Here is a 19,832-nt window from a genome sequence, read left to right on the forward strand (position 1 = left end):
TCTTCATTTAACTTGAGATCATACCTAACTCCAGTTAACATAAGATAAACCATCTCCAGTTAATTCATGATCCAATTTTACTCTGATTAACTTTGAATCAAACCTACCTCTATTTCAAAGTCCACATCATGTTTCATAAGTACCCTTATCACATCAGAATGACCATTCTGTGAGGCAGCCTGGAGGGCAGTGTGACCAGCAAACATCCCATTGGCCTGCATTAAACAGAAATTGTTACAATATAATATCAATGATGTAACGTTTAAAGATATTGTCAATGAAAATTAACAGTGAAAGTCAAGTTTTCAAGAGGCTCATGGGCCTTAACGGTCACCTGAGTTTAAATATATAATGAAACAAATAATGAAACAAATTAAAGACATATAAACACTATATGCTGGGCCTTGAAGTTGGTCAGTGATTTATAAATTTGACTTTTTAGTCTATGAAGAGTATCATGTGAACTTAGAAGTATTTTTGAAATTTTAATCATTTTGACCCTGTTTGGTCAAACAACGTTAGTATCGATCGGAATCTGTTACCGAACACGTCGTCATGTTAATGTAATGGGGTTAGAGGACAATACCTTTTATATGTACATGTATGTACTGTTGATATGTACATTTTTAGGTTACTTGTAAGTGGTTAATGTCTCGGAATTTCAACAATACATGTATATAAGTTTATTATCATGCCTAGTGGTATAAAATGTTGAAATATTGAGAAAATCAAAGCGGAATCAAATTTTAACCTGCGGTTTGAATAGAAGCAAAACAAAACGGACATTGAATCACAATTATCATCTCGGAATAATTTGAATGTTTGAAGCTAAGATTGTGTAGATCTTTTACGATGCAAAATTCTCTCAATCTCTTATGACCATGGCCGTACGCGACAGGAATATAGAGTATGAGAGAAATATATATTATAAGTCTAATCATAGCTTTTGTATGTATTGGTATATTAAAACAGTTAAAGTATGGGATTGAGTGATATACAAGTTTCTGGTTTCCCTCAAATTTGCCTATTTCCCTCAGCTCAGCATCGGGAAATAAACAAGTCTCGGGAAATCAGAAACTTGCTATATCCCTTAACCCCATACTTTAACTGTATAATATCTCAGGCTAATAATTCTGATCAAGTTTGACTCATTTCCTATGAAAATTGAGCAAATAATGTTCATAAATATGTTTTTCCTATAGTAAACTTGACCCCCTCTCCAAGGGGAAACGTGAGACCCCAGTGTCATATAATGCACAATTTTTATAATATACTTAAGACTTTTTCATCTATAAAGTGTATTTGATTCTACCATTTCCAGATTTCAGAAGATTTTTGAAGTTTTAGCACATTTGACCTTTCTTGGCCCCGCCCCTCTGCCCTCAGGGGGTCGGCCAGGACCAATATGGACATGCTGTTAAAATGCTATCTCAGGCTAATAATTCTAACCAAGTTTTGACTCGTTTCCAATGAAAATTGAACAAAAAATGGTCATATGAAAATTGAACAAAAAATGGTCATAATGTGTTTTCCCTATATAAACTACAGTAAACTTAGCCCCCTCCCCAGGGGGAAACTAGAGACACCAGGGTCATATAATTGATAATTTTTGTAAAGGACCTTAAGACCTTTCTATCTGTAAAGAGTGTTTGATTCTACTACATCTGTGAGTGGAGAAGAAGATTTTTGAAATTTTACTTGAGACTTCGTCTCAGGTGACCTAAAAATCTGACATTTTAACAGATTTTACAATAGATCCCAGAGGGATCTTGGCGCCCACCAAAGAATGATCTATGTCTGACAATGGAAAGAGGGATCTTTTCCCTGCTTTTCAAACTTTTTCAAACACACTACATATAAAATTTGAGACAGATCGCTATAGTACTTTCTAAGAAATAGTGGTAACAAACTTCAACAATGAAATCTAAGATGGCGGCCGGTTTGCCATCTTGTTTACCGATCAGTCCCGAAAGGCATTACGCATCAGTCCTAAAAGGTACTATGCACAACTAGGGTACAAGGGGAACCTATGCATGGAATTTGAGAAAGATCCCTTCAGTACTTTCTGAGAAATAGCGATAACAAACTTTAACTATCAAAATCCAAGATGGCCGTCAGTCGGCCATCTTGTTTACCGATCGGTCCCAAAATACAATATGCACAACTAGGATCCTAGGGGAACCTGTATATGAAAATTGAGAAAGATCCCTTCAGCACTTTTTGAGAAATAGCGGTAACAAACTTTAACTATCAAAATCCAAGATGGCCACCTGTCGGCCATCTTGTTCATCGATCGGTCCCAAAATGCAATATGCACAACTAGGGCCCTAGGGAAACCTATATATGAAATTTGAGAAAGATCCCTTCAGTACTTTTTGAGAAATAGCGGTAACAAACTTTAACTATCAAAATCCAAGATGGCCGCCTGTCGGCCATCTTGTTCATCGATCGGTCCCAAAATGCAATATGCACAACTAGGGTCCTAGGGGAACCTGTATATGAAATTTGAGAAAGATCCCTTCAGCACTTTTTGAGAAATAGCGGTAACAAACTTTAACTATCAAAATCCAAGATGGCCGCCTGTCGGCCATCTTGTTCACTGATCGGTCCCAAAATGCAATATAAACAACTAGGGTCCTAGGGGAACATGTATATGAAATTTGAGAAAGATCCCTTCTGCACTTTTTAGAAATAGCGGTAACAAACTTTAACTATCAAAATCCAAGATGGCCGCCTGTCGGCCATCTTGTTCACCGATCGGTCCCAAAATGCAATATGCACAACTAGGGTCCTAGGGGAACCTACATATGAAATTTGAGAAAGATCCCTTCAGTACTTTCTGAGAAATAGCGGTAACAAGAATTGTTAACGGACGGACGGACGGACGGACGGAAGGACGGACGGACGACGGACCACGGACGAAAGGCGATTTGAATAGCCCACCATCTGATGATGGTGGGCTAAAAATCTTAAAATAAAATAAGAAGCTCAAACTTTTCAATGGTGGTAACAATGTAAAGTAAGTAACTTTTGTAACTGAAGAAAAATACTTATTCACAATTTCTGTGTATTTGTTCAAAAATACCCAAGTATCTTGTGATGACCTGATGAAAATCAAAATTAGTTTATAATATCTATTTTATGTATAGTGGTAAAAAAATACAAACACAATTCTCATGTCACATATATAAATGTAAAAATCTACAAACATCAGCCTCAGGTCGCTGTAGGAGTTCGTCCACTTTGGTCCCATCTCCATTTGCGGCTGCTTTGACTAGCTCTTCATTTACATCCCCGGAAACATGCGTCTCAAACAGCTTCTTCAACAGAGCACTCAGGCGTTCTGTAAAGAAAGTATATCAATAATTTATTTTGACTAAATATTGTCTTTGTATGCGTCTGTGAAATAAGATTTACCAGAGAGAGGTCATCCTGATTGAGAAAAAAAGAAGATGAAAAAAAAGGCATAAGTAAACAGCATACTGATCATAGTGGCAAAGAAGTTCAGTGAAAATCCCTTGATAACAAATAGCATCAAATTAAGATGGGATTGACCTGGGAAATGATTTCCTGACTTCATATCATTGAAGTCAATTTGATGATACACTCAGGATTTTTCAATCAATCTTTAAAATAATGGCATCATAAATTTTCTGATATAGAATATATATACTCAACATTGCTGAAATCTTCATTTCATGTCATCAGATAGGAAAACAATTTGTACAAGATTACTGTTAATGTATCAAGTGCTGTTACCTCCAGATGAGTTGCCAATAGCCGCCCCATCAGACGATGCCACTTTGGTGACGGCTGCAGGGTTGTAGGTCCAGGATGTGCCGCACACCTCAACCTTCAGATCGTTATCGTGGTAGATCTGTTGTACACGACCAATCTTACCCAATGTCTGTCAACAAAACATTGTAACAGTAAAGCAATGACATAACTAGAAAATTCTTTATGTCCTAGCATTTTTCACAGTAACACATTCAGATATAAAATCAAACATCATTATTCTGAGACAAAGGAGCTATTAATATTAGGTTATCAGAATTTGATTTCATACTTAAAGATGCTCCATCGCTGACAAATACTATTTTTTCCTCATTAAAAACAGAAGTTTACAAATAAGTCTTTTTCTTCAGTTGCAAAAGTTACCTACTTCACATCATTACCATCATTGAAAGGTATAGATAAAAATATTCAAAAACTTATTAACTGCGTCCCGAAAAAATTCTGTGGCACTATGTCCTATATGGATTGAAGCACTGATTGTGCATGCGCCAAAAGCAAAATAAATTATTTTGTATTATTTTTGGTGTTAATAATATATATATATACATGAAAAACACCAATTATTATTCAAATGATGAGAATCGTTTATTCTCTGTCGGCGATTGAGCATCTTTAATTGACTTTAAAAATATCTTATTGTTTGTACAAGAACAATGGAATTTGGCATTTTTAATGTTATTACTGTTATTACATCTCATGAAGCATGTGATCAGGGTATGTGAGTTTGTGTATTTACCAGTCAAGTGTTAAGTTTGGTCAAGTCCAAAAGAATAACTCAATAATAAACTTGATCTTCAAAACATAGGAGTTAAATTTACCAGAATTAATTGTATTTGTGAATAAGTTTATAACAAATATAATTACAACATGACTATGACACAAGATTTTTGATTCCCTTAAAAATCCCTATTATTATTTCTATGCATACAACATGATGTGCTTAATATATTGGACTAATTTTCTCAGTTCACAGTGACTAGCTTAAACCATGTTTACTATCCATACACAGAATTAAAGGGACCAAGGGGAACTAACACATGATACTTGATAAAGATGTATTTAATTCTTGATGACAAATAGAAGCAATGAATTTCAATTGTCACAATTAATGATGGCCACTTGTAGATAGCTAGGCCCTATAGTTTTCTGATAAGTTCTAACCAGGGACCAAGCAAAATTTTCAGAGGAATGGCAGCAACAAAGTTCAATCATCAAAATCATTGATGGTCACCTGTTGGCCACCTTGTTTTCTAATTTGCCCTAAGTGAAACATACAGGAAATTTTTGAGAAATATTTCTTTGTTCCAAGAAATAATAGCATCAGGAATCATTTAGAGATGTATGGCATTTGTTTATGCTACTCACAGGTATCATGGCTTCGGCCCACTCTCCGTGCCCCCGTTGTAGCAGTTTTATCTTTTCAGCATCACTACAGATTTGGACAAGGTCTCCCACAGCAAACTGCTGGGTTGGTGGCGTGGGGGTGGTGTTCTCATTGGCTGAGGCTGAACTACTGCTCGGGGTGTTCACCTTAGTTAACACTGCTGGGTTGAAAGTCCACCTACAGTAAAATAAAGAGGGTAGTGGATGGTAACAGCATATTGTTAAGAAAAGAATAGCATTTATTGGTTGGATAGTCAAATGGAAACAAAAAAAAACCCACACAATGTCATATAGACAAAATATAAAAAAATATATCGCTTGGAGACAAAATGATCAAATACATAACAGTAAAACAAGTCAAAGTTGGTCCTTGTTTAATCAGGAGCCCTGTCTATCCCTGCATTTTCTTTCTTAAATTAAAGTGATCAAATCCTGTGTAATCTGTAACATATGCTGGCCGTAGATTTTTCAAGGTATAATACATTAACATAATGATACTGGAATCATAACTTGCCTTATTTAAGCAGGAATGTTCGATTCTGGGATATGGAACATGATGATAGGCCTGGGAGGTAATGCTATATTGTGCCTCCATATCATGGCATGATTATTACTAAGTATACATTTCACTAACAACCTATATAATAGGAATATTCTTTAAGTTAGGAGTATCTTACAGGTAGCACTATATGTCAAATAAATAATAACTAAAACAATTTGTCAAAAATTATGATATGTTTGATAAGCCTGTTTGAAATGATGACTGCTTCAGTACAGGTATCTACCTATTACCACTCGGATAAGACACCACAATGTCATGGTCCTCGTCTATCCCGACAACAGTTCCCGTCGTACCCAAACACTGAAAAAACAACAAACATGCATAATTATAACTTAATTGTACCCAAACACTGAAACAAAACATGCATCCTTATAACTAAATCATTATTAACCATGATGCATAATTCAAAGCCTTTTCTTTACTTTGGAAAACAATACATGAGGCCTTTTGAATTGACAATTTAAATAATTAATAGTTGAAATTCATATTTACTAGGGAGTCAGATAAGCATGCTGTAATTCCATAATTTCTCAAAAGAAATCATTTATACTTTTTAAAATTCTATTTTTTTATATTAAAACATTTTAGATCTGCACATATTCTCTAAACCTGAAGTACCAATTGAGAAATTGAGCTACCAATTGGAAAAAAATATGACCATTTTAGATAGGGAATGGGGCCTTATATTGACCCTTAAATGTACTACAGAACAGGTCCTACTAAAGCAACTGTACTTTACTAAGTAAAATGTATATCTATGTTATTTGAAAACTATCTTAAATCAGAGTTACTTTGATGGTCCTCCTTTAAAATTACACAATATACCTAAAGTTACACTTAACTTTTAACACTTGGATATCTCAAATTTTTTCTGACAAAGCAATCAGCTTTAGATAAACAAAGTCTGACTGTTGTTTCTGTGATAGGATAGAGTATCCATTTGGCTATGTGGTATTAGATATTCATATTTCAAAACTTGACAATTGTTACTTAGAAGTCATTTGCTGACTATTTTTATTATAGTACCTCGAACATGCCATCTGTCCATCCTCCATGGCCATGTTGTAAGGATTGGACAATCTCAAGGTCAAGGTCAACATTGACCTGGTCACCAATAGCTAGCCCTCCTGGTCCTGCTCTGGAGCCTGGACCCTGCTCACCTGTACATCAACAAACAGTGGTTTGATGAAAGATAAATCTGGTGGTATGTATATGAATTTATTATCCATCTAATATATATCTAATATAAGATATTCTCTTGTTAACTGCAACAGATAAGTAGCAATTCCTCCGCCTAGGGGATTATTAAACTTTTGGGTTGACTGAATCACTGAGACGTAAACAAAACCTTTCAATTTTCAAAGCACTATAAACTACATTTTGATTTATGTTATGTATTTGTGTCTTATCGGTTCAAATCTTTTTATAGTATTTCAAATACAGATTAACAGAAATTAATCATTTAAACAACACTGCTGATTAGTGCATCCTCAATATTGCAGGAGTTACTATCTCGGTAGTTATGCCAATCCTTGGACTATGTCATTGTAAAACTGAAGGATGTGTGTGACAATAGATGAGACAGGTAGTTTAGTTATTTGATGTACATCAAAAGAATCGAATATTTCACAGTGTGCCTTTGAAAATGTAATCTTCAAAGGAGGTCTCTGTAGGCCTATGATTGGTCAATTATTTCTCCTGATCACAAAAACGTCTTCAGAATTGCTCTGACATAGTCTAAGGTGGATATAATGTTGTGATAGTAACCACTGGAATATCAAGGATGTGCTTCGTCATTTCATTATGTGAACTTCTCAAATACAAATATCTTTTGGTATCAACTTCAATCTGTAAGCAATTATATTCCGCATAATTTGAGTAAAATCTGAATTTAATTACTCAAAATTCTTACAATTAAAGACGAAGAAGTGCTTTTATGATATTAATTACAAAATTAAATCACAGTGGAACAACTTATTGGGTATAACATTGCAAAACTATTTAGCAAATGCAAAATTGAGACTATTTATAGTACAATGATAAGTGTTTTAATGTTTACACATTACCATAAGGATGTACACCTCTGAGAAGTCAAAATTTTCTTGTATTTAACTTTTTTTCTCATATAGATTTTTGGAAAAAGGAGTTCATACCATAAAAGAAAATGGAAGAAAAAACATATGTCCATGTGCTCGTTTTTGAGCTTTTGTCACTCAAAGATACCTAGTTGACAAAATATTGGATTTTATGGGAATTTTGCAATTTTGACCATATAAGATAGAGATTAAAGCCATAATTTCCAAATGAGGTGTTTGATTTTTCTAAATGTTTGTAGAATTCCTTTTCTAGTAGTCTTCTTTAAAAATATACCAGTTTTGATCAATTAGACTAATATTTTTTCTAAGAATAACAACATATGCTACCCCTACCCCTTAATTCTGTGCTACCAAATGCACCATTTTCAGCCATTTTTGCCAAATTTAACCCTTTATAGAAAAAGTTCTGGTATTAAGCTTTTGTTATTATTTTGCATATCAATAGGGAAACGGTTGTTCTCTCTAAATCAGGAAGAAAAATTGGGGGTCTGTGTGCTTACTTTTTGGCCCCATTTGAATTTTTTGTTATTTTTCAGTATTTTAGAGTAAAAAATAAAAGTACCCAAATTACCATTAAATGTAAAAATAAAGTCACAAAAGTGTATCGTTTCACATATTAATGCTCAATATTTTAATTACTACGAACCTAGTAACAATTTGCAGCAAAAACTAGCTAAATACAGCTACAAATGCTAGCGCAGTAATGATTGAAGTACCATATTTTTGCGCGTATAGTGCGCACCCGCGTATAGTGCGCAGGTACGTTTTTGAGTTTCATTTTGGAAAAAAAAATATTTACAAAAAAAAATCTCAGTTTTTGTATCTTCGATCACAACATTTTGCATTGCCTCCAAACACTTTTGAAGAACAAAATCAAACGGTTCTTATTGTTTATCAGTGCTTAAAACAACCTTCTGTTCATTAAAATTAACTGGCGAGAGGAGTTTGACACGATGATTGACACTTTGTTTACACAACGGCAGGCCTAGTTAGCTTGTGAATTGCCGGTGACACTATAATGAGGATATCAGCAACGATGTACATGTTTTTACAATCAAATAATTAACTATACCTTGTGTAATTCCAAGTGGTATCAATCAAGTCTATTGTGTATCTGATAGGCATTTAGATTTAATCATTGTCCAAGATATTAGCTGGAAAGCCGACTGAGTAGGCTAATCAACCACAGGTGGCCGCCATATTTGATTACTGACTGCACGCTTCTGTATTCTCAATTATTTCAATTAGTATTGAAATCAGGATGATATCTTACAGAACCATTTCAAAAGATAGTAATAAGAGTAAATTTTACAGTCATACCATCATTTATAGTGCCGATTGGTCAGTGTTAAAGTAGGAAGGTTTTAGTTTCGTATTTAATTTGCTGGCTCTGCATGTGGGATTACACTCACTTCCGTAAACATTTGCAAGTTCAAAAGTTTTCACATGCTGGAGAAACTTATTTATAAGGTAATCTGTCTAGTGTGACAAATTAATTACACACTTATACATCGTTTCAAGCTCCAGGCTATATTCATTTAGCCATTTAGATTTGGAGATACCTTACTGAATATTCACGATCGTAACATGAATCCGGTCATGAACACACGTGCTCTTAAAACGAACTTTCAAGGAATTAAAGATAAAGATTTCAAGAAATGTTTTCCTTTTATATTGAATATATGCATTGACCACTGACTTAAAGATCCAAGTATTTAATCATAATTATTTCACGACAACGTGTACAAAATGTTACTGCATAGCTCGCGGGACCTGCCGGTCGGTGATCATAACCCAGGACCTGGCCATGCCTTGTACCTGCGTATAGTGCGCACCCCCAACTTTTCACTTGATAAATTATGAAAAAAAGTGCGCACTATATACGCAAAAATACGGTAAACACAATTTCAGTAAAAAATGGTAAAACTGTGGCTCTACTTGAAGCAAAAAAAGACACAATTTCAAAATGGCCGCCAAATGGGCCATTTCTTAAAATCCCCGTATAAAAAAAATCTACTAAAATCAGAAATGTAATTTTTTGACAAAATTTGCATCTGGCAACTTGCTACAGATATTGATAAATTATATTTGAAAATCTCATAACTTCTTTGGTCTATGTTGAAACGAGACTTCAACGGGACTGAAACCTCAGAAGAACACATCCATAAAGCCAATTATTTTCGTGAGTATCATATTTTTTTGATTTTGCAGGACATTGTTATGACCATAAAAATTTGATTCGCAAAATGTTAAAAAATGGATGATCATTTTACTCTTTGAGCCAGATTGTGAAAATTTAAACTGCTAAAACTATTCCTGTTTTTAGTTAAAATTGCAAAATTTTTGTCTCACAATAATATTTGGTTATACAGTATTTTCTGAGCTTTACGTTTTGACTTACCCAGCAGTGGCAGATGATCTCTATAAAAGGAACCACCTTTGGCATCGTTCACCACTTTTAAGTCAGCCTGTATACCATATAATACAAATACATCAATCATTCTTTATACTTTCTGAGGTAGAACAATGTATGTTCTGAGTTCAATAATCAATTCTTTCTCTTCAGAAATGTTTCATAAATACACCTGGATCAAAATTAGTAAACCAATCAATAGGTTGACTTTTGGGTTAAAATAGTCATGCACATCTTATTCATACGTATGTTCTTATTTAGTACGGACGATATCTAACAAATGTAAGTCTAACTAGTTTATCTTATCTTGATACTTTTTCTAATTATACACAGGGCTTGTCCAAAGTCCTTTCATGCCGGGCTTTTTCTCACTGCTTTGGGAATGGGGACAGTGGCTTTGAATTTGGGAAAATGGAGCGCCAAAACCAAGATTTGGGAAAATTATGACATAGGAAATAACGCATAACAATTAAGATTTTTTATTTCCAGTGTAGTTTATATACTTTTTTCGAAGCCAATTCACAAATATTTAAAGCCTTAACCAACTAAGTTCATACAATATTTTGGGATAGTTTTCAAAAAAATTTGGTTTTGGGAAATTTTAGGGTTGAAATGAGAAAAATTTAGAAGTTTTGCCATTGGGAATGGGGCCGATTTTCAGTCCCAAATATGCTGATAAAAAGCCCTGTCATGGTAGCAAAAATGCTGCTTGTTCTAGCAGATAAAGTTATCATTCAATCAACTTAACTAAGGGTAATACTGTAAACATACTCATTTTAGCATTTACAGTATTTGATACTCTAAACACTTGTAGCTTACCATGCCTTCAAAAGCAACTCTGTACAGATTTTTGGACGCATTATCCCACAGCACATAGGCGGCACTCCTTGGACTCGCAGCACCCCAATCCTGTTAGGTGAACAGATATATTGATAGTTTCATACTGTATATAGCTGTAATTGTCACCAGGAGAAGATTACACTCAACTTAACATCTTTGCACATTATCAATCAAATATAGAAATATCTCTATGTATTTATTTGTTTATTTGATTATTTAACATCTAATTAACAGCCAAGATCATGTAAGGATGCCTTTCATATATGCCGTGTCCAGCGCGAATGTAGTGCGAGGTGCATGTTTTGGGAGACTGCGGTATGGTCGTGTTGTGTCTTCTTGTATAGTGAAACTGTTGCCCTTTTTATAGTGCTATATCACTAAAGCATGCTGTCAGACACCAAGCAACACATCCAACCCAGTCACATTACACTGACAATTGGCGAACCAGTCATCCTACTATTTGTATGCTTTATGGTGTCACAGTGTCAACAAAATCTCTATTTCCTCTGTAAAATCAACTTTTTTTTCACAAAATTGACTGGTTTTACTATAAAAGATTGTAAGCAACGGAATTTGTGTAGAAAATATCAAGTAATTTTTCATGTATGGAAAATTGACTTCCAGTCGAGGATTTCTTAGAATTTATTTCAAAATGGCGGGATATTATAGTTGTAAAATTGCAATAAAACATCAAGGTATGAAAGAAAAATACTCTTTCATGAGTAGATATGAAGGATAGGGATATTCTACCCACGGGATCACAAAATGTTGCGAAACCCTTTGGCAAGCCTTAGGTTTTACAACATTTTGTGACCCTCGGGTAGAATATCCCTATCCTTCATATCCACATATGAAAGAGTCTAATAATCTATACCTCCTCATCTAAACAAGACAATCATTCTGATATACACTATCGGTATGTTCTGATATACACTTATGGGTATGAAGTTTTTGTTATGGATATACCTGTATCTCTATGACTTTTCCTCGACGGCCGTTACCCCCATCTTGGTCGTCCCACTGCCAGTCAACACCTCTCACCACTCTTGCTCCAGGATAAATTCCTCTGGCAGTTATCTTTTTACTTTTTCTACGCGGTTCTACAGCTACCCTGAAGAAGAATTTAAAGCCAATTTTGGTCATTATTACTGTATAACATTGAATGTACAAATAAACCATAAACATTGTTTACTACCAGTTTGCAATCTGAAATTTCATCTAATGTGATGATAAGTAGGGATTGAAAAGGAATACTAAAGTAACATTTAATACCAAAAATAGATAATTAGGTATAGGATTAGGACTCCTTTAACTCATTCACCCCTGAAAATTCATAATGGACTAGTTCAGCCTTTGAATAAGAAGCGTTCAAATGTGTATTCAGGGGTGAATAATGAGTTTTTTTTATATCTCATGATCAGGTGGACATTTGTGCACAACAAGAGGTTCAATAATGAAATACACAAATGAATGTAAAATAATAATTTGTTGTAGCTTTTTCATTGAATAAAAAGGTTCCTTAATTCATATCTAATTACACAGGAGAAAATTGTAACTGAAATAGGTTTAACTTTGGTAATATTAAGTTTGTTCAGATACTTTTTAGCGAGCAACCTAGATATTACTATATAAATACTACCTGCATTAGAGGGTGACAGTGCGTAGTGTCACCCCTCGGAATATCACTGTCACCCGAGGCGAACAGTGATATCCAAGGGGTGACACAAGGCACTGTCACCCTCTAATGCAGGTAGTATTTATTTTATTACACTAAAAGTCTAGAAACAAAATTAGTTTTCAAGTATTTGCAATCTATTGAAACATTTAACTAATTATGGCAAAAGTTGAACAGTCACCATCGGCAGTAAAATAGCATATCAGCTTCTACTCGGCAGAGCTAACTTATCATTGCATTATAAAAAAGAATACTTACAATAAGCATTTAGTGAAAATTCACGTTGTCTTGTCCCCTGCGTTTATTAAAATCTTAACGTTTTTGTAAATCTCAATGAATTTTGGTTTCGTCCCGTCGTCTGTTTACAACATTAGCAACCTTACAAAGACGCTTGAAATCGCATTTTTCCTAATCACTGACTGGTTCATAAAAACAAACATATAGCGTTTGAACGGTAAGCGAAAAGGCGTAAACGGAAAGCTCTGTAATTAATTTGAAAAAAAAATATTGATAAACAGACTAATTTGGCAAAATTATTACTTAATAGCTCCAGATATATTTTGAAGCGTTGCTTCAAATAACAAAAATGGCATCGAAAAAAGAAATGAGTGCACATCTTTTTCGGGCGAATAATATTTTGAACCGTCAAAAATACACTATCATCCGTTGCTAGAGGGTTGCTACGAACATGTCTATTGTTTCCTATTGTTCTAATGTTACCCGCCGTGTGATAGTGTAAAATACCAAATATCGCTCGACCAATCAGAATGCAAAATTCTCACTTGAGATATAATAAAGTAAAATATCACGTACTATACCCATTGTGTTGCTGCCTTAAGTTTTCTAAATCATGTTATTTTGGCAACATACATAGTGACAATGCTGGCTAGCATTTTTTGGTTTACTTTTCAGTTCCTATTAAATATCACTTATGTAGCATGCAAGGTGAATAACAAAATAGTACATTATGTACCTATCAGACCCTGGGACAGTGATTCTATAAAATCTGTGACGAAGATTATGTTTGTCTCCATGATAGCAGACAGAACACACATCATAGTTTGAGCATTCTGCGCATTTCCACCTGATGCCAAATATGGGCTGCTGTCTGCATGTGTCACACATAGTACCATCATGTTTGATACCTGAAATAAGAAATAATAAAATATTTAGTTAACTTCAATATTTGATCACTTCTTATACTAAATGAAACATTCCGTCTTCAAAAACATAACTCATGTGTTCAACTTTGGATTATATAAGCAGTGGAATAAGAATTAAGCGAGAGAGTGAGAATTTATGATGGATTAGGAGGTTAAAACATAATTCTTCATGGCTGATAGGATTTGGGGTCATGAACATTTGGCAAATATAAAATTATAGCGACATGTAAACTGATGAATGGGATTTTGGGAACGTCTACTCTGTGTCAAGTGCGTTATGCAGTACATTACTTTGATTACAATAGGTCTGTACTGTAAAGGTCTGTGGTACAATGGCACAATATGGTTTTCATAAAAACAAAGCTGTATGACCTGTAGAAGCACTGTCTAGAATTCTTAGATCATAAGCTCCTGCACAACGATAGTTAGCGGCTGTTCCATTGTCCCACACCACAACAACCTCTTCTGGAGACTCAAAATTTCTAACAGTTCCAGCATGCCCCTCCCCACCATCTTGTTTTCCCCATTTCCAGTCTGGTCCTCGAACAACTCGTGCTCCTACGCCTTCCATCAAGTTCGCCCTAACCACTCGGTTAGAGGTACTTGAATTCGGCTCGATATTATCAGCATTCATTCCGATTACGTCTTCTAATTGAACATGATTTTAGTCCAAAAACTTCTTCACAACACTTTGACAGTCCCCACAAACTGTCAAACGGAAGATGTCTTTTCTTCCTCTCTCGTAAAATCTCGCGATAACTCTCGTCCCGTACGAGAGTTCAATCGAGCAATGGCGACTGCCAATATGAAGCAACATAAACGTCGATCTCGTCGAAAAATAGCTGCTGTGAACTTTCTTTCAAATATATCTCTTGATGGTACACATAAAGATACTAAATATGCTATGTTTAACAGAAAACACCATCGACTAAAAGATGAAAATGTCGAAGAAATCAACAATGTGAATGTAAACAAAGCTGTCTCTGGAAACAATATTCTGGACGAAGACTTGTGTGATGACGAAAGTGTCGATGGGACTCGAAGTGTGGTACCCGTTGATACACAATCGGCGGGTACCCAGCACATTGTGTCTGTGCAAATTGAGGTTATTCCTAACGACGGACCAAATGTTTCTCCAGAGGCACAACCACAGCCGTCTATAAATATCACTCCAACTAAAAAGGTAGCAGTAGTATAAAAAAAAAAGGGGGGGGGGGGGGGGGGGTCAAGGAGAGAGGGTGTGGGATCGGTGGGCGAAGAAAATGAGATTATTTTACTTTATAAAGCATTGATAAAAAATGTAAAAAGGTTTAGTAGAGAATAGTAATATTGATTAGCTCTAGACTTTAGACTTCAGCTCTTAGAATTTTCGTTACTCCCGAAACGACTTGCTACCGAAACGTCTAGAATTTGTTCAAATGAAAATAACAGATAAATAAGAAAATGAGAAAAAGAAAAAAAGGAAATGCCTTCTTGGATTCTGTTTATATAACACTTTACCGCTAAGAGCGATATATGGATTTTAGTTTTTGAAAATAGGCTGAAAAATTCCTTTTTATATATTGTTTGATCTTTGAGTCTGTAAAAGATGTTTGGTGTTCTAAATACACTACTATCTCTTGAACACCACTTTCGACATATTCATTCCATTTAGCAGACTGTCAAAAAATGCATATATTTCCACCTACCAAGTAACAACTAGTAGTAGTGACTATAGAAAGTTCACCTTTTACCTGCATACCATCAAGGATGGAACTTGTTAGCAGCTGACATTATCACCTTGGATAACTTAGATATCTTTAAATTTAGGTTGTCCACATTGCTGGCTTAATTAAAATCATAAAATTTATTCTGTTGATAAAATTTATAAATTTAACCATGCACATTCCTGACACATCAGTATAATCAATATGATGATTATGGACATAAAGTGGCAGAAGCAGATGTGGGACAATTAATAGAAGGCTAGACAGGCACATATCTTACTCTAGTTGGACAAGACTATGTCCTAATATAGTTAAACCCAAATCAATAACTTTTTACAAATTGCATGATAGTATAAGGTGATGATTAAAAATGTTGTACTGACCTCCTTTAAAGGTCAAAGGTGCTCAATCTAAAATTTTCAAATTCACAGATCACTGATTAAGAAGTCTTTGTTTTAGATTCTCACGATCAGGATCCTACTCTGGTGAACATGAGAGAATAGCAAGGAAGAGGATGATTCAGCCCTTTAATGACTCACTGGGGCAAATGCAATGTATGTGTGTGGGAAAATACTTTATCACCACTTGAAAGAAATACTCTTGAATATATTATTGAGTTTTTTGATAAAATGTAGTTTTTGCTATATCATGGATTGGATTCAAAGAAAATGGGCTCTAAGATGAAAAATATTTTTGATATTTTTTTTTTTTTTTTTTAGAATGAATATCCATAATGTTGTAGAAAAGTCATTGAGCTTAGTTGAGGAAAATATAAGTTGATACAGTACATGTATTGACATAGGTTGTATATATCTCTATGTGTATTTTTTCTAATACAGATGTACATATTATATTATGTACCTGGTTAATCAAAAGATTTGTGTTCTGTCTTTGCCTTTTACAAATTTTGTAATACCTTGAAGATAGATATTGATTGTGACTTCATTATTATACACTATACAGAGGTTTCATTATCGTTAATGAGGGGCAATACAATTGCAATTTCAGGGTGTACTTTTCAATAATATCTGTATGCTGTTTAAAGTAATTAATTTTAAGCTCAAATCAGACAGTACCACAGCCATGGTTTAATCAATATCACCCAGGAAAAGTAATGGGTAACAGACTGGATAATAAGGTGATGATTAAAAATTTCTTGTACTGATAGCTTTAAAGGTCAAAGGTTTTGCTCAATCAAAAATTTTTGAAATTCACAGATCACTGATTAAGAAGTCTTTGTTTTAGATTCTCACGATCAGGATCCTACTCTGGTGAACATGAGAGAATAGCAAGGAAGAGGATGATTCAGCCCTTTAATGACTCACTGGGGCAAATGCAATGTATGTGTGTGGGAAAATACTTTATCACCACTTGAAAGAAATACTCTTGAATATATTATTGAGTTTTTGATAAAATGTAGTTTTTGCTATATCATGGATTGGATTCAAAGAAAATGGGCTCTAAGATGAAAATTATTTTTTTGATATTATTTTTTTAGCGCACTAAATCTTAAATCCATGTAATGAATTGTATTCAAATAGTCGCCTTTCGTATGTGGTCAAGTTCTCGTTCATTATCAATTGTCATTCAGTTACTTTTTCCAAAGTAGATGATCCGTTTACTCATCCTAGTGTCCGCTTGTTAAAAACATTTGATTTATTAATTAACAATTCTTTTTACCGCATTTCTCTACAAAAAGTACTGATGGGTAAGGGATTTTCTCAAATTTCAATATGTAGGTTCCCCTAGGATAATTGTTGGGCAACCTAATGTCATTTTTTGACTGATCATGTCGTTTTGAAATTAAGCTTTTCATTGTTGGATTTTGATAGTTAATGTTTGTTAACCGTTTTTTCTCAAAAGTACTGAAGGGATCTTTCTCAAATTTCATAACATTTTCAGACTCCCCTAGGATTCCTAATGTGTATTGATATTGCATTTTGGGACCTTAGACGGTACCCAGCACATTGTGTCTGTGCAAATTGAGGTTATTCCTAACGACGGACCAAATGTTTCTCCAGAGGCACAACCACAGCCGTCTATAAATATCACTCCAACTAAAAGGTAGCAGTAGTATAAAAAAAAAGGGGGGGGGGGGGGGGGGGGGTCAAGGAGAGAGGGTGTGGGATCGGTGGGCGAAGAAAATGAGATTATTTTACTTTATAAAGCATTGATAAAAAATGTAAAAAGGTTTAGTAGAGAATAGTAATATTGATTAGCTCTAGACTTTAGACTTCAGCTCTTAGAATTTTCGTTACTCCCGAAACGACTTGCTACCGAAACGTCTAGAATTTGTTCAAATGAAAATAACAGATAAATAAGAAAATGAGAAAAAGAAAAAAAGGAAATGCCTTCTTGGATTCTGTTTATATAACACTTTACCGCTAAGAGCGATATATGGATTTTAGTTTTTGAAAATAGGCTGAAAAATTCCTTTTTATATATTGTTTGATCTTTGAGTCTGTAAAAGATGTTTGGTGTTCTAAATACACTACTATCTCTTGAACACCACTTTCGACATATTCATTCCATTTAGCAGACTGTCAAAAAATGCATATATTTCCACCTACCAAGTAACAACTAGTAGTAGTGACTATAGAAAGTTCACCTTTTACCTGCATACCATCAAGGATGGAACTTGTTAGCAGCTGACATTATCACCTTGGATAACTTAGATATCTTTAAATTTAGGTTGTCCACATTGCTGGCTTAATTAAAATCATAAAATTTATTCTGTTGATAAAATTTATAAATTTAACCATGCACATTCCTGACACATCAGTATAATCAATATGATGATTATGGACATAAAGTGGCAGAAGCAGATGTGGGACAATTAATAGAAGGCTAGACAGGCACATATCTTACTCTAGTTGGACAAGACTATGTCCTAATATAGTTAAACCCAAATCAATAACTTTTTACAAATTGCATGATAGTATAAGGTGATGATTAAAAATGTTGTACTGACCTCCTTTAAAGGTCAAAGGTGCTCAATCTAAAATTTTCAAATTCACAGATCACTGATTAAGAAGTCTTTGTTTTAGATTCTCACGATCAGGATCCTACTCTGGTGAACATGAGAGAATAGCAAGGAAGAGGATGATTCAGCCCTTTAATGACTCACTGGGGCAAATGCAATGTATGTGTGTGGGAAAATACTTTATCACCACTTGAAAGAAATACTCTTGAATATATTATTGAGTTTTTGATAAAATGTAGTTTTTGCTATATCATGGATTGGATTCAAAGAAAATGGGCTCTAAGATGAAAAATATTTTTGATATTATTTTTTTTTTTTTTTTTTAGAATGAATATCCATAATGTTGTAGAAAAGTCATTGAGCTTAGTTGAGGAAAATATAAGTTGATACAGTACATGTATTGACATAGGTTGTATATATCTCTATGTGTATTTTTTCTAATACAGATGTACATATTATATTATGTACCTGGTTAATCAAAAGATTTGTGTTCTGTCTTTGCCTTTTACAAATTTTGTAATACCTTGAAGATAGATATTGATTGTGACTTCATTATTATACACTATACAGAGGTTTCATTATCGTTAATGAGGGGCAATACAATTGCAATTTCAGGGTGTACTTTTCAATAATATCTGTATGCTGTTTAAAGTAATTAATTTAGCTCAAATCAGACAGTACCACAGCCAGGTTTAACCAGCAAAAAGTAATGGGTACCGTATGACTATTGCCTTATCTTGATGCCCCCTGATTATACTGAGTGTAAAACTACATCCATTATACCTGTGAAAAAACATGATTGCCTTTACCTCACAATCTCAATAATCTACCCATAAGAGACAGATAGCTTGTACTGTAATATGCAAATACACGTATATTACAAGCTCTCGATAATGTAGCTCTGCTATAAAGAAAATTGTGCTATTTACAGTGGGCTGTCTTAATTTGAATTGAATCAGTGTATTTAATCAAGACAAAGCTTGTAGGTATGTGCTTCATATATTTGTGCACGTTTATGAAAAAATATGTACTAATACACTTCATACCTTAGTGTAGTATATAATTGAGTGGATCGCTAGTTGTTTGTATATCTGTGGTTTTGTTTAGCAGTGATGACAGGTACAGGACTGGGCTAGCTCACCTTCCCAATGATTCGTGTGACTTCCCACAAACCGAGATGGTGTTTTAGCCATCAGGTTTTATGTGTCTCCCATCA

The 19,832-nt window shown here is 34.4% G+C and overlaps 2 protein-coding genes and 1 long non-coding RNA gene across 6 annotated transcripts in view; 2 read left to right on the forward strand and 1 right to left on the reverse strand.

Moving 5' to 3' along the window:
* LOC138325569 (E3 ubiquitin-protein ligase MIB1-like) overlaps positions 1–14,673 on the reverse strand; it is a 72,054-nt gene extending 57,381 nt beyond the window's left edge. For 2 of the 4 annotated variants that reach the window (XM_069271329.1, XM_069271327.1), the window contains exons 1-11: positions 14,300–14,673; positions 13,738–13,909; positions 12,056–12,200; positions 11,069–11,158; positions 10,238–10,304; positions 6,767–6,900; positions 5,964–6,040; positions 5,161–5,356; positions 3,760–3,907; positions 3,210–3,343; positions 108–215 (exon numbers count right to left, since the gene is read on the reverse strand). In XM_069271329.1, the coding sequence (XP_069127430.1) occupies positions 108–215; positions 3,210–3,343; positions 3,760–3,907; positions 5,161–5,356; positions 5,964–6,040; positions 6,767–6,900; positions 10,238–10,304; positions 11,069–11,158; positions 12,056–12,200; positions 13,738–13,909; positions 14,300–14,561 (1,533 nt within the window). In that variant the 5' untranslated portion in view covers positions 14,562–14,673. Of the gene's footprint in view, positions 1–107; positions 216–3,209; positions 3,344–3,759; positions 3,908–5,160; positions 5,360–5,963; positions 6,041–6,766; positions 6,901–10,237; positions 10,305–11,068; positions 11,159–12,055; positions 12,201–13,737; positions 13,910–14,299 lie in introns of all 4 variants that reach the window. The other 2 variants (XM_069271328.1, XM_069271326.1) reach the window with 1 other exon arrangement.
* Positions 14,674–14,694: 21 nt separating this feature from the next.
* The window catches only part of LOC138326440 (CDK5 and ABL1 enzyme substrate 1-like), a 30,327-nt gene continuing 25,189 nt past the window's right edge, over positions 14,695–19,832 (forward strand). Inside the window, exons 1-2 of the mRNA XM_069272547.1 lie at positions 14,695–15,107; positions 16,091–16,195. Of these exons, the coding sequence (XP_069128648.1) occupies positions 14,718–15,107; positions 16,091–16,195 (495 nt within the window). The 5' untranslated portion in view covers positions 14,695–14,717. The remainder of the gene's footprint in view (positions 15,108–16,090; positions 16,196–19,832) is intronic.
* On the forward strand, positions 17,588–18,939 carry LOC138325572 (uncharacterized). Its single transcript, XR_011208799.1, has 2 exons — positions 17,588–17,697; positions 18,681–18,939. It is a non-coding gene; the product is annotated as an uncharacterized lncRNA (long non-coding RNA).

Source organism: Argopecten irradians, chromosome 6 (genome assembly GCF_041381155.1).
Source record: "Argopecten irradians isolate NY chromosome 6, Ai_NY, whole genome shotgun sequence".
Lineage (NCBI taxonomy): Eukaryota > Metazoa > Mollusca > Bivalvia > Pectinida > Pectinidae > Argopecten > Argopecten irradians.